Source organism: Pyrus communis, chromosome 13 (assembly GCF_041283825.1).
Source record: "Pyrus communis isolate YQ-2024b chromosome 13, ASM4128382v1, whole genome shotgun sequence".
Lineage (NCBI taxonomy): Eukaryota > Viridiplantae > Streptophyta > Magnoliopsida > Rosales > Rosaceae > Pyrus > Pyrus communis.
This window is the reverse complement of record NC_142577.1, coordinates 14,530,132-14,542,210: the sequence shown is the minus strand read 5'-3', so window position 1 is coordinate 14,542,210 and position 12,079 is coordinate 14,530,132. Positions and strand designations below refer to the sequence as shown.

Here is a 12,079-nt window from a genome sequence, read left to right as displayed (position 1 = left end):
GGATTCATGGCCTTTCCAGTCTTTGTACACTCTTCCCAACCATTATATAAGGAGGTTTTGGGGAAGAGTGACGACACAAGAAACACAAGCTTTTCCACAGTTCAAATATTCTAGTTAGGTCTTTAGAGCTATCACTTTCGGCTCTAGGTCTTGGGAGGCGAAAACCAAGGGGCAACTCGACATATCGTAGCCAACCTGACGACTTACAAGGTTCTAGACGTGCACAGAGGGTCAGAGTAGTTGTTCGTGTTTGTAGGAGCGTGTTGAGATTCAAGTTTCCACATAAAAGGTACACACGTCATTTCGAATTCATTTATAATCTTCCAACAGTTTCCATGACCAGCAATAACCCCCATATCTCCATTGGAATCCTATAGCTTCACACCAAAGGTATGAGGTCTAAGTGCTTTCATGGACCATCCCCCGGTCGAACCAAGGCCAAACTTTTTCCTGCAGGTTTCCTATAATCCTTGCCCAATACATCATTTTGAAACCATCTACCATACGATTTTGCAAGATTGTCATGACAAACACCTATAAACCTCTCAGACTACTCATCCACATGATCCATTAAGCCACAAAGAAAACACGTTAGAGGTAGCTTCTCATAACGAACATCAAACTCGATCACTCACCCCTTTAGTTGTATAACATGCAGTGATGCAATGGTTTAGTAACATCAATCCTCACGCGTGCACGTAAAATACTACCAAACTGTTCATCCATCCTGCTTTGATCAGTGAACACATGCTGCCCCAAAATATTGCCCAAGAACATACCCATCTGCCTGGTCATATAACAGAATAAAAGCCCTTTTATCTGAATCCAAAACTCCTGAAACTGCAACGACATAGCCAACGGTTTAGAAACATCATTAGCCTATTCGAGAACTAGCAACACTTGCTTATTGTAAAGCAACGGTCCACCCTTTAGTACCATAGAACGTTCTCGATTAGAGTTAAACCCAAATGTAAATCTGTCATTTTCCAACTCAAATATCAAAACATTAGCCTTGGGTCTTCAATGATTTCGCATCTGTTGTTTAAAACCCTCCTTATTCACTGCTTTCTAGGTAAGAACTGACCCCACAAGAAGCACCTTATTGGATTTCAAAGTGAGAGCCTCCTGTTTGTCCACAAATACTACTTTATGTTCATCGTTCATAATTGTGAAATGACCAGAAAACTTTGTAACCATATCCTTCATTGTACCTAAGGTCATTTCAAACCAGATACACCTTCACACGTAAAAACAAACACACCGCGTAGAGAAAGGTTGGATGCTACTCCACACCATGAACCCTTAGACCCACTCGGAGTCTTTGTCTCCCTCCTTGAAGCTAGGGACCAACTTGAATCAATGAAATTGAAGATTTCTATAAGAGAGTACCAGTCGTTCTCCTAGGGTTTGCAAAACCTAAAGAGTCTTTTTTGAATTTTGATCTTTGGGTATTTATAATGTACCAAATTAAAATAAATATTGCTAATGCAACGTAATAAAATAATAAACGAAGAAAAAGAAAAAGAGGTGAGGGGCTGGAATTGAGTTATCGTTGCAGCTAAACACAAGAACAGCAGTTCCAATATGTAAAGGCTTCCCATGGCAACAGGCAATTTAATCCCCTCAAGTGAATAGTAACTACCTATAATGAACAGTAATTGCCTATTGTATCTCGACTCTTGAAATGAATAGTAATTGCCTATTGGATCAACTGAGTGGGCTGTCACACAGGCCTTGCTGCCTGAAATGTTGTCGGGTAAGCACCCCCCTCCCACGCGCACGTGTTTTGCATGGATTTGTCGCAAACTTTTTTTTTTATAATATGACTGATGCCAGCCTTGCATCACTTCTCCCTCAAACACTCGAGGCTTGGATTTGCGCCTGATATCTCCCACGGGCTCCCCTTAGCCCAATTGTCCGGATGGGTTGGCGCCACTTTGGCATAGGATTAGGTTGCAATTGTTTCCAGTCCGGGGCTGTTGCCCGCGCTGGACTTGCCCGAGTATTCAATTGAGGTAAATTCGATACAACTCTAGAAAGAGCGGATAGACAGAGTGTTGGAGAGAGAGAGGAGAGAGAGCAGTGAGGAGAAGAAAATGGGGGGAGGAATGGAAGCAAACAAGAACAAGTTCATAGAGGAGTGGGGATCCGTGAGAGAAAATCTCGAGTACAACTTCCGCTGGACTCGCCGCAACTTCGCCCTCGTTGGCATCTTCGGCATCGCCCTCCCTATCTTGGTTTACAAGGGCATCGTCAGAGACTTTGTAACCCCCTCTCTCTCCTTCTCTCTCTCAGTTATTTGTGTTTATTTATTTATTTGTTTAATTTTGGAAATTAATCCCGTGGATCCGTTTGGATTTTGCCTAATCGATCGCAATAGGGTTCGAAATATGTTGGTTTTTGATTCCTCAGTAGCTCGGTTTAGACTGTTTTCTATTTGATTTTATAACTTTCAGAATTTTTTTGACTTTTAAGATATCAATTTTCTCATAAGTTGAAACATTTGGGTTTTGACCCAAATTGTGTTTTGGGGAAAGAACAGATGTTTCTTCTTTATTTTTCGTCTGGCTTGGGAGTCGTAAAATTGGTGTAGAATCATCATTTGTGAAGTGTTTGAGCTAACAACCTCTGGCATTTTTAGGGGTTTTATCAAATTCCATCTTTTTTATGAAATTGAGTTCTGCATGAATAACCTTCTGTTGCAAGAGTTAAATGCAGACTGGGAAGCCTTTCTTTCGTTTTGAAATCGTAAGAAAATGCTAGGTTAGATGGGAAAATGGGTCTGAAATGTCCCTCGGTCGCTTATCCATATTTGGAGAGCTGCATTACTATGGGGGTTTTAGAGCATTTGTTGGGTTGTGAATTCTGTTGGAGAAATTAAGGGGATTTTTCTCTGAGACTTTGTAAATGATTAACATAGATAGTAGAAGAGGTGTCGCTTTGAGCGGAAATCTTTTTGTAGGAACAAGGGTTTAGGGGCCTTAATCAAATCTAATGTTACCTGCCTGAAATCTTCTTCTTCCTTATTAGTTTTTTCTTTTAGGGGGGAAAGGGATATCTTTTTTGTTGTAAAGTCCTTTCCTTTGTCGAATTTTGTTCCTCCCCCAGCCTAGTGATTTATATTCTCGTTGCATACAATATCTCACTGTATATTCATTGTTGGACACTTCTGTATTTCCATGTTCACAGTTTTCAGTTGTACTTATTTCAGAGATGAACACTTGTAAGGGTAAAGGCTTCAAAGTAGTCGGATTTTTCAAAAACTTCGGATACTGAAAGTTAATAGTAATATTGAAAGGCTTATTGTTTTGAAAGATAGGTTTAATATTAAGAATCAAGTACTTTTACCCTTGTTCTTTTATACCACTACAAAAACTTTGATTACGTACTAGTCAGTATATTTATCCTAGCATTTTGTGGTTGCTATGACATTTATAATGCATCTCAATCTTTTGGTTGATTACTTGTTTGAGTGAGTGCCCACACTATCACCGCAGAAACAATTTCGACATTCCAGTCTTTGCTTTCAACTGATTGGCTAACATTTGAGTTTTCTATGATGACAGCACATGCAAGATGAGGATGCAGGCAGACCATACAGGAAGTTTCTATGAGTAATCAGAGAATGTTTGACAATAATTGTGGGACTAGTCATAGAATGTACCCTACTGAACCGCAAGTATCCCTCTCCTGGTGGAGGGAAGTGTTTCCTTTTCTTTGTTGATCTATGGAACGTAATGTTAAGAGGTATACATTGTGTTTGGATTGTATTTGTCTCTTAAGAATGCTGCACAATCAAATGGTAAACTTCTGCCTTTTGTAATATTTCCTCCAATTCGTTTCCTCTCATTTATTCGGTTTACCTGAATAAGAGATGCGATCATGTTCCTTGAGAAACGGAGGCATAGGCATTGGATTGACACCCTCTGTCATGTCGAAGTATATACATTTGACTGTACAAACTTAGACGATTGATCATGTAGTTTCTGAATGTATGGTTCAATTCAATCTGTGAATATAAGGCGGAATTTTTTTCTCTGTGACCATAACACCGCCAAGCTTGTGGTAGCACTGTTACGTTACAACCATGGCGTCGATTGAAAGAACAACTTAGAAAAGTCCCCACTTTATCAAAAGCAAATAGTAAGACACTCTTCGATGTGTAGTTCAAATCCTGATTAATAGCTTCCTGGCATGGAAGTAAACGCATGAACTTCTTCAGCTTGCCATCGCGTAAGAATTGTAGGACATAACCGTGCCAAACACAAACGGTGCCTATTCCGATTCCTCTTTCCTTTCTGCGAATGACACTCATAACCGAAGGCTGAAACCAGACGCTTGAATCCCCATACTTTTCGTTAAAACAGCAAGGTTGGCACGGTACTTTACAGACCATGCAGAGTAATTTTGAACCAATTCCAGCCCATCAAGCTCTGCAGCGGGGGCGGTTATTTGGCTTGCGATTACAAAATGCAGATGGCCTCGAGGCTCCCGATAATAACACAGACTCGTCAAACTCCGGGAAGGTTTGTGTCCATATCGAAGTAAAGGGAATTGCGGTATGACCGTGACAGTGGATGCTGACATGTGGTTTCGGGTGGTAAAGTATTGGAGATGGGTTCCAAGTGTTGATTTGGGACTCGAAAGTACATCCTGATCCTGTTGCTTCTTCTTCAATACACAAAAATATTTTTAAGTGTGGTGAATGCGACGGATCAAAAGCCCAATGTATAGCTAGTAGGCCGCAGATTTCACGAATCTGGTCGGGGAGAGAAACGGTCTTGAACTGCTTGGTGGTGGGGGAGAGAAACATCTTTTATACAAATTAATGAAGGTGTAATTTTTGTAGGGTTTGGCGTTACGCAATAGATAAAATTAAGCCAAAATTAGTCTCACAAATTGACTATGGGGATAGTACTACTCAACATGATTAGTAGAGGCACAAACAGGTGCATAGCCAATGATCTATTCCAGGATGTAGAATGGTTGAGGTTCAGGATACTGTCCCTTATGCTTGAAGCTCTAGGGTGCTTTTGTTGCACCGAACTATCTCGGATTGAACTTGAAGTTTTAGGATGCTTTTGAAGATGAAGGTGAATGTAAGACCGTAATTTTCACCTTACCAGAACAGTGAACAATCGAGCCACTTCGCAAGTACTAACTTGGTGTGGGGATAGAATCATACATCTCTTACGGGGAGACGACCTAATCAGTGGTTCCCGCCATGATCTTACTTATTCGCTCAGCTAAGGGAATGATGTCACTCTAGGCGGAGTGGACCGACGGCTGTTAGTTATACCAACTTCTCCCACGCAAACAGGAGACTGTCATGTCCGATCGATGCATTACCTACTCGGCAACATGGGATGTTCGTTCAGGCTGACTGGCATGGCAGCTATGTCTACCCAGGCCACGCAGAGGACAGGCCTTACTATTCTAACTAACAACATGTCTGAATGGACGGGTTCTGCGGCCAACTCCCACTCAAGCTATCTGCTCAGAGCAACATCATGGAGTTTAGATTGACTCTTCTCAGCCTATAAATAGACAAACCGACTCCTCTCAAGGGGTTAGACACTCTAAGCCCTAAAACACTATTTCTACCCATACTTAAGACACAATCTGACTTGACCATCGGAGTGCCTACGCCGGGAACCACCAAACTCGGACGCTCGGCTTAAAGTTCCTTGCTTGTCTTTAATCTGTGCAGGTTGGAACCACCGTGGTTGTCCAAAAACTGCTCTAACAGTCAAATTTTGTGGAATAAGGAATGGGCGTCAGGACTACAGCGATGGATTTCGACGAGAAGTAGGCTACTGGTTGGTATTAGGGGAAGAGGTGCTTCGGTTAGAAAAGCTGGTGGAGATACGAAGAACCATAATGTTATTATCGACCGAGAGAGAAACGAATGACCTCTTTGTTCTCTGGCCCCTTTTGGAGGTGTTTTAATCCAATCCATTTGGGACAAAAAAATTAATATAAAAACAGATTACTTGGCACAAGGATATTTTAGTAATCACATTAGTTTTCATTTCAATTCATGTGAATGAGTACACAATGGATCAATAAATATCTTTCATACAAACAACTTCAATAAGAATCTGATTCTGATTCCATATTATTCCAATTCTTCCTCAATTCCTTTCCCTTCATTTTGATTATGGATTAGTAAACGAGACAGTAATGAAAAAAAAAACCAAAACAGTTCTTTAAAAATTGTTTCGTGGAACGTTTTCATTGGTTTCAAAACACACCACACCACACCAAATTATTATTATTAATTTGTTGTGGCTTATTTTAATTTGATAAGGGAGAGAGCGGGCACGATAGAGAGACAGAGTAGAGAGAGATGTGTTTGCAGGGTTGTGTGTTATTCTCCCTATGCAATGCTCTTATTTATAGTAATAAGAGAGGGAAAAATCCTTCTCCTCCAAGGAATACAAGTCCTAATAGGAAAGAATAACTAGTATCACATCTAATCTACGATTTACACAATCACACATAAATACAATGTTTATAACACTCCCACTGAGTCTAGGAACAAGCTAGTCTCAAAGTAAAGTAGGAACTTGCATATGGAACCAAGTCTCACAATAAACCCAATGGCTATGGTAAAACCCAAGTAGGGACAAAATCCATTGTCTAAGGAAAAATGCGTGAGAAATGCAAAGTCAAATGAAATGTCTACGAGACGTCATTAGGGATGTGATCAACCCAAGGTGGGTGCCTCATCAAAACCTCGTTAGGTAGCAAAAAACCAAAAGGAAAAATGCTCCTAATCATAGGGAAAAAGAGTACATTAAGATCAAGAAAGTATACTTCAGGATACTCCCCCTGAGGGAAGTCCGTTGTATATTTGGTACATCCATCTTTGTAGGCACATTTGCAGCTGGAATATGTGATCTTGTCACTTGCGCTAGATTTGTGAAAGCATATGGCATGCTCTGAGCTACACTCTGAAGTTCTAATATGCGTTACACTTTAGTTTCAGACTGAGCGGTGCGGGGATCTAAATGAGACAAAGTGGGAATCGTCCATGATAATTTACATCGTTCCTTAGGATCGGTGACGTTTTATCTCCCATAACGACGGGAAGACCGTCTCATAGAAATGACCATCCGTGAAACAAGCGATAAACAAATCACTTGTCAAAGGTTCTAAGTATCGAATAATTGAAGGAGAATCATATCCGATATAGATTTCCATCATTCGCTGAGACCTCATTTTTGTACGTAAGGGCGGCGAAATCTGCACATAGACTGCACAACCAAAAACGTGGAGATGCGATATGTCGTGTTCGTATCCAGTAACCAATTAAAGGGTGCTATATGGTTAGGTCGTAACAGGCCTCAGGCGGACCAACATGGATGCGTGCAATATTGGATGGCCCGAAGCAGCGATCGGGAACTTAGTACGTATGACTAACGATCGAGCAATCATTTGTAAGCACTTAATAAATGCCTTTGCCAGGCCATTTTAGATGTGAACATGGGGTACATGATGTTCAAATTCAAACCTAACCGACATGTAATAGTCCTCAAAAGTTTTAGACGTGACTTCTTCAGCATTATCCAATCGAATAGATTTGATCAGATAATCAGGGTTGTGAGCCTTGAGCTCAATAACCTGAGCCAACAGTTTGAAGAATGTAGCGTTCCTTGTGGACAATAAGCACACATGTGACCAATGTGTAGAAGCGTCAACCAAAATCATAAAATATTTAAATGGTCTGCAAGGAAGGTGAATCGGTCCACAAATGTCCCCCTGAACCTTTGTAGAAAAATAGGAGGATCCAAATGAATCTTGTCATAAGAAGACTTATTAATAAACTTTCTCATGGAGCAGGTTTGACATGCAATTCCTTGAATCGAACCTAAACTTTAGGTTAGTGGATGCCAATATGAAGATTTGAGGATACGGCGCATCGCTGTTCATCTGAGGTGTTCTAAATGATCATGCCAAGTATAATTTCATGCGCGGTCCCAAAGGTAGAGCCGGCCACATAGTATACGCTTCACCTTCTCTAGAATACGCTTTTGGCCATATTCGTAGGAAGTGATACATAAAAATTCAACTCCATTTTCTACATAAGTTTCAGCGTGGTAATTATTATCTCTGATGTCATTGAAACTCAACAACATTCTTCTGGAACGTGGAGAAAAAAGTACGTCGTCAATGGTCAAGAATTGTACCAATGGACAACATTATACATGTCTTACCGTATCCTTCGATCAAGTTAGATGGGCCTGAGAGGGTTGTTAGAGTTGCAATCTCAGGAACAAAGTTAGTAAAATAGATGCATTCACGTAAAACAGTGTGCGTGGTTGCACTATTTGCCAAACAACTAACTTTTCCACTAGTCATACTTAGAAATAAAAATTAATTTGAATAGGTCACATGCATAAAAGTTCTAAAAACAAATATCCATTCAAAATAATTTAAGTATCCAAGGATGTTAATTAAAAGAACTTAATATCCAAAAACAAATCACCAACAAATAATCTAAACATAAAGGAAAATTATTCAAATTTAAACCAAAAAACAAGGGGGCGTTCTGCCGCTAAGTGGAATTCGGCCCCATTATTCTAAAATGCAACTAAAAATAGTTCATATCTAAGAGTCTAATCTTTCATAGGGGTAATAGCCTCTTGAAAGTCAGAAACCTCAATCTTGGTACTCTCCGGTTTATCCACTTGCACAAAGTTTGATTCAAACTTCATACGACGAGAATGATATTCAGCTACAACCTTCTGGGGACCATGGCAAACAAATGACCATTAGTCATTTGAACCATAGTGGTAACACATGTCCGCATCCATGGTGTCAGGTGCTTTTCCCTTATTCTTGAAGTTTGAGGCCTTATGAGCGAGGTTAGGGGGCTTCTGGGCTTGGTTTCCTCCTTTACATGGGCCTTAGTTATGTTGACCTTGACGGGACGGCTTTTGGCTACTTTTACCACGCCTGTGTTAGCGTCTTAGGTGTTGGTTTGTGCTATAGTGTGCTTCAGGCACAAGAATCGCCCTAGTAGGTCGAGCTTGATGATTTTTCATTAACAACTGACTCTAATTTTCAGTGAGAAGTAAAACAGAGATCAAATTCGAAAACCTAGTGAACTTATGAGTCCTATATTGTTGCTGCAGGACAATATTAGTAGCAGAGAAGGTCAAATATATATTCTTTAGGAGATCTTCTTTGATCAAGTTCTTATTACAGAGCTTGAGAAGTGATCGGATTAGACAAACTTCATAATTATATTTATTCACAAACTTAGAGTCTTGGAAGTACAGATGCTTCCAGTCATGTATTGCGTCAGGCAAGAAGATGTCCTTTTGGTGATCAAAACGATCAACCAAAGCGAGCCAAAGTGCTCGTGGATCTTCCTTAACAAGGTACTTAGTTTGCAGTGCATCATGAATGTGTCTTCGGATGAAGATCATGGCAGTGGCTTTCTCAGCTTTGCCAACTGGGTTGTCCATCTCATCTTCAATGGCGGGAGGCAAATTCTTTGCAGTGCGGTGGAGTTTCACATCTTGGACCCACTTGAGGTAGTTTCTGCCATAGACCTTTAAAGCAGTGAAGTCAGTTTGTTCAAATTCGATATGTCCCTATCACAAAATAAATAGGCAAGAATGTGGTTAGTGTAATGGAGAAAAAATCAATCCATTCACATAGGAGTAGAATATTCAGGTTCTAATAAACATTTATTTGTTTAAAGTTTCATGGAAAAACTTCGGGCTTTCATGGGTGATGTTTTCAATGAAAACTTTAGGTTTTCAAACAAGGCATATTTCTAGAAACTTTGGGTTTCGAAAGAATTATGAACTTCATGTTCTTATGTTCTTGCAAACAAACACAAATATATATACAAAACTATGCAATAAGAAAATATACAAATAGATCTTCAGGTCTAGAATTATAATTGAATTAATTATTTGGACCAAAGCCCATGGGTGGGCTAAGTGAACTGAGACTGTGCGACCCAGGCCCAAAAAAAAGGCTATAATGGGTTGACTAGGCCAAGGGGTTGCAGGCCCAATAGCAGTAAACAGGTTGCAAAAAAGCTGGGCCAAAAAACATAAGCCCAGAAGGGGCACTAATCAGGTGCGGTGCGGTGCAATTCATCGATACTCCAATAGCAGGCTAGGATCGAGTGCCTACAAGGACACGGATACACTAGTGCGGGGTTGGGATCCTGTGCAACGCGAGCATAGGGGGGACACCAAAGCCCACTTGGGCTTGTGTCAGTCATGGGCTAGGCTTGGGCAAGAAGCCCATGTGCACAAAAGTGGGTTGCACACGTAGGCCTTGATTCCATGGCCCAAATAAGGGCGCCAATCTTGTGCAACGCATACACGGATGCACCAGCACATAGGCTGGGATCCAGTGCAGTGGGAACACCATGGCCAATAGGTCGGTGTTGGGCCAAGTGTAGCTCTAAAAACCCAAAAGGCTGGTGCTAGTCGAGAACAAGCCAAGCCCAAGTGGGCTTAGGTTTTTGATCTAGACACCCCACCGCAAGCTAGATGAAATCGCTGGAGAAGAAAATTGGTGCCACTGCTTCAGCCGGTCATATTGTGGTACCAAAATCACGATGAAAGCTGTTGGTTCAACGGCAACCCATAATTTTGTAAAATCTTAGAAATTTTCGATTGGAATTTCAACGAAAAAACATCGAATTTCAGTTAAGGACTTGTCAGTGACGACTTGAGGTCGTCGGGGAGTAGCTGTGGTGGCTGGGCATGGTTACAGGCCATGCTACACGATGGTTCAAGAGAGGTGACACCATTTAGGTGTTAGGTTTTGGGTTTGGTCCTGGAGTCGTAGCTCCAGGGTTGGGTTTCTCAGCTCAGGGAAGGGAGCCCAGCAACATGGTTGGGTTTCCAACGAAACCTTTAAAATTTATTTATTTTTTTTGTAATTTTTAATTCAATTCCAGATTATAAAGTTAATTAAATTTCATGTATATTTATCATATAATTCAATGCATGGACATGTATTTACTGCAATTCATGGTAATATCAATTCACATAATTCGACAATTATGGATATCATGCATACACAATTTATGTAGAATCTAAAATTCGAAAAACGTAAAGTTGGGTCATGCATTATGGTGAATGTTTATGCTATCAAGGCTGCAAAAATATTGAGATAAAAACCGTTGTTTTGGAAAAACCTGATTGCGTGATGAAATTGATGAACTAGTTTGATGCAGAAAACTTCCACGTCAGATTCCTAAGCGCAACAGTAGAAGTGTGTTGTGACTTATTTTAATCTGACAAGGGGGAGAGAGGCACGATAGAGAGATATGTATTTGCAGGGTTGTGTAGAGGATGTGTTATTCCCCCTATGTAGTACCTTTGTTTATAATATAATAAGGGAGGGAAAAATCATTCTCCTCCAAGGAATACAAGCCCTAATAGTGAAGAATAGCTAGTATCAAATCTAATATAGAATTTACACAATCACACTTAAATATAATGTTTATAACATAAACTTATTTTTTACTGTTGTCTTTTTTAGTCTCCAATTTGATCGTATCTATAAGGCGTCAAGCTTTACGTTGTCCATGGCTAATGCGTGTATCTATAGTTACCATACATGATAATATGCATATCCGAATTTACTATAGACGCTTAACCGCAATTCATAGTTACCATAATGGATTTTTTTCATGGTTAACATAAGTAGAAATGCTATAACAATGCACCAAATTATTATTATTCCCATTTGGTCATTGAAGTCTCTAGTTTGTTCTTATCTGTAAGACGCAATGTCTCTATTTTGTTTTCATCCGTAAGACGTAATGTTTCTACTTCTCTAATTTATTCTTATCCGTAAAACATTATATCTTCAATTTGTTCTTGTCTGTAAGGCGTGTCATACCTTATATTAACCATGACAAATGCGCGTATCTACAATTACCGTACACGATAATATGCATATCTGGATTTACTATAGACGCTTAACTGCAGTTCATAGTTAGCATCATGCATGGATTAACCATGGTTAACTTGAGTAGATATGCGATAAATGGAGGGCTGCAAAGTCACTATTGTCATCAGTAGAGTGTGTTGAG

General features: G+C 40.1%; 1 protein-coding gene across 1 annotated transcript; it reads left to right on the top strand.

The window, feature by feature from the left end:
* Positions 1-1,986: 1,986 nt before the first annotated feature.
* Positions 1,987-3,825, top strand: LOC137737539 (uncharacterized). Its single transcript, XM_068477054.2, has 2 exons — positions 1,987-2,264; positions 3,567-3,825. Exons 1-2 carry the CDS (start codon positions 2,097-2,099, stop codon positions 3,612-3,614), a joined length of 216 nt encoding a protein of 71 aa, XP_068333155.1. The 5' UTR covers positions 1,987-2,096; the 3' UTR covers positions 3,615-3,825.
* The last annotated feature ends 8,254 nt before the right edge of the window (positions 3,826-12,079 follow it).

What these genes read in the sequence shown, in the direction of transcription:
- LOC137737539 (XM_068477054.2), top strand. Translation starts at nt 2,097, where the DNA reads ATGGGGGGAGGAATGGAAGCAAACAAGAACAAGTTCATAGAGGAGTGG. An exon ending in AGGGCATCGTCAGAGACTTT is followed by an intron (nt 2,265 to 3,566) that starts GTAACCCCCTCT and finishes CTATGATGACAG; the next exon opens with CACATGCAAGATGAGGATGC.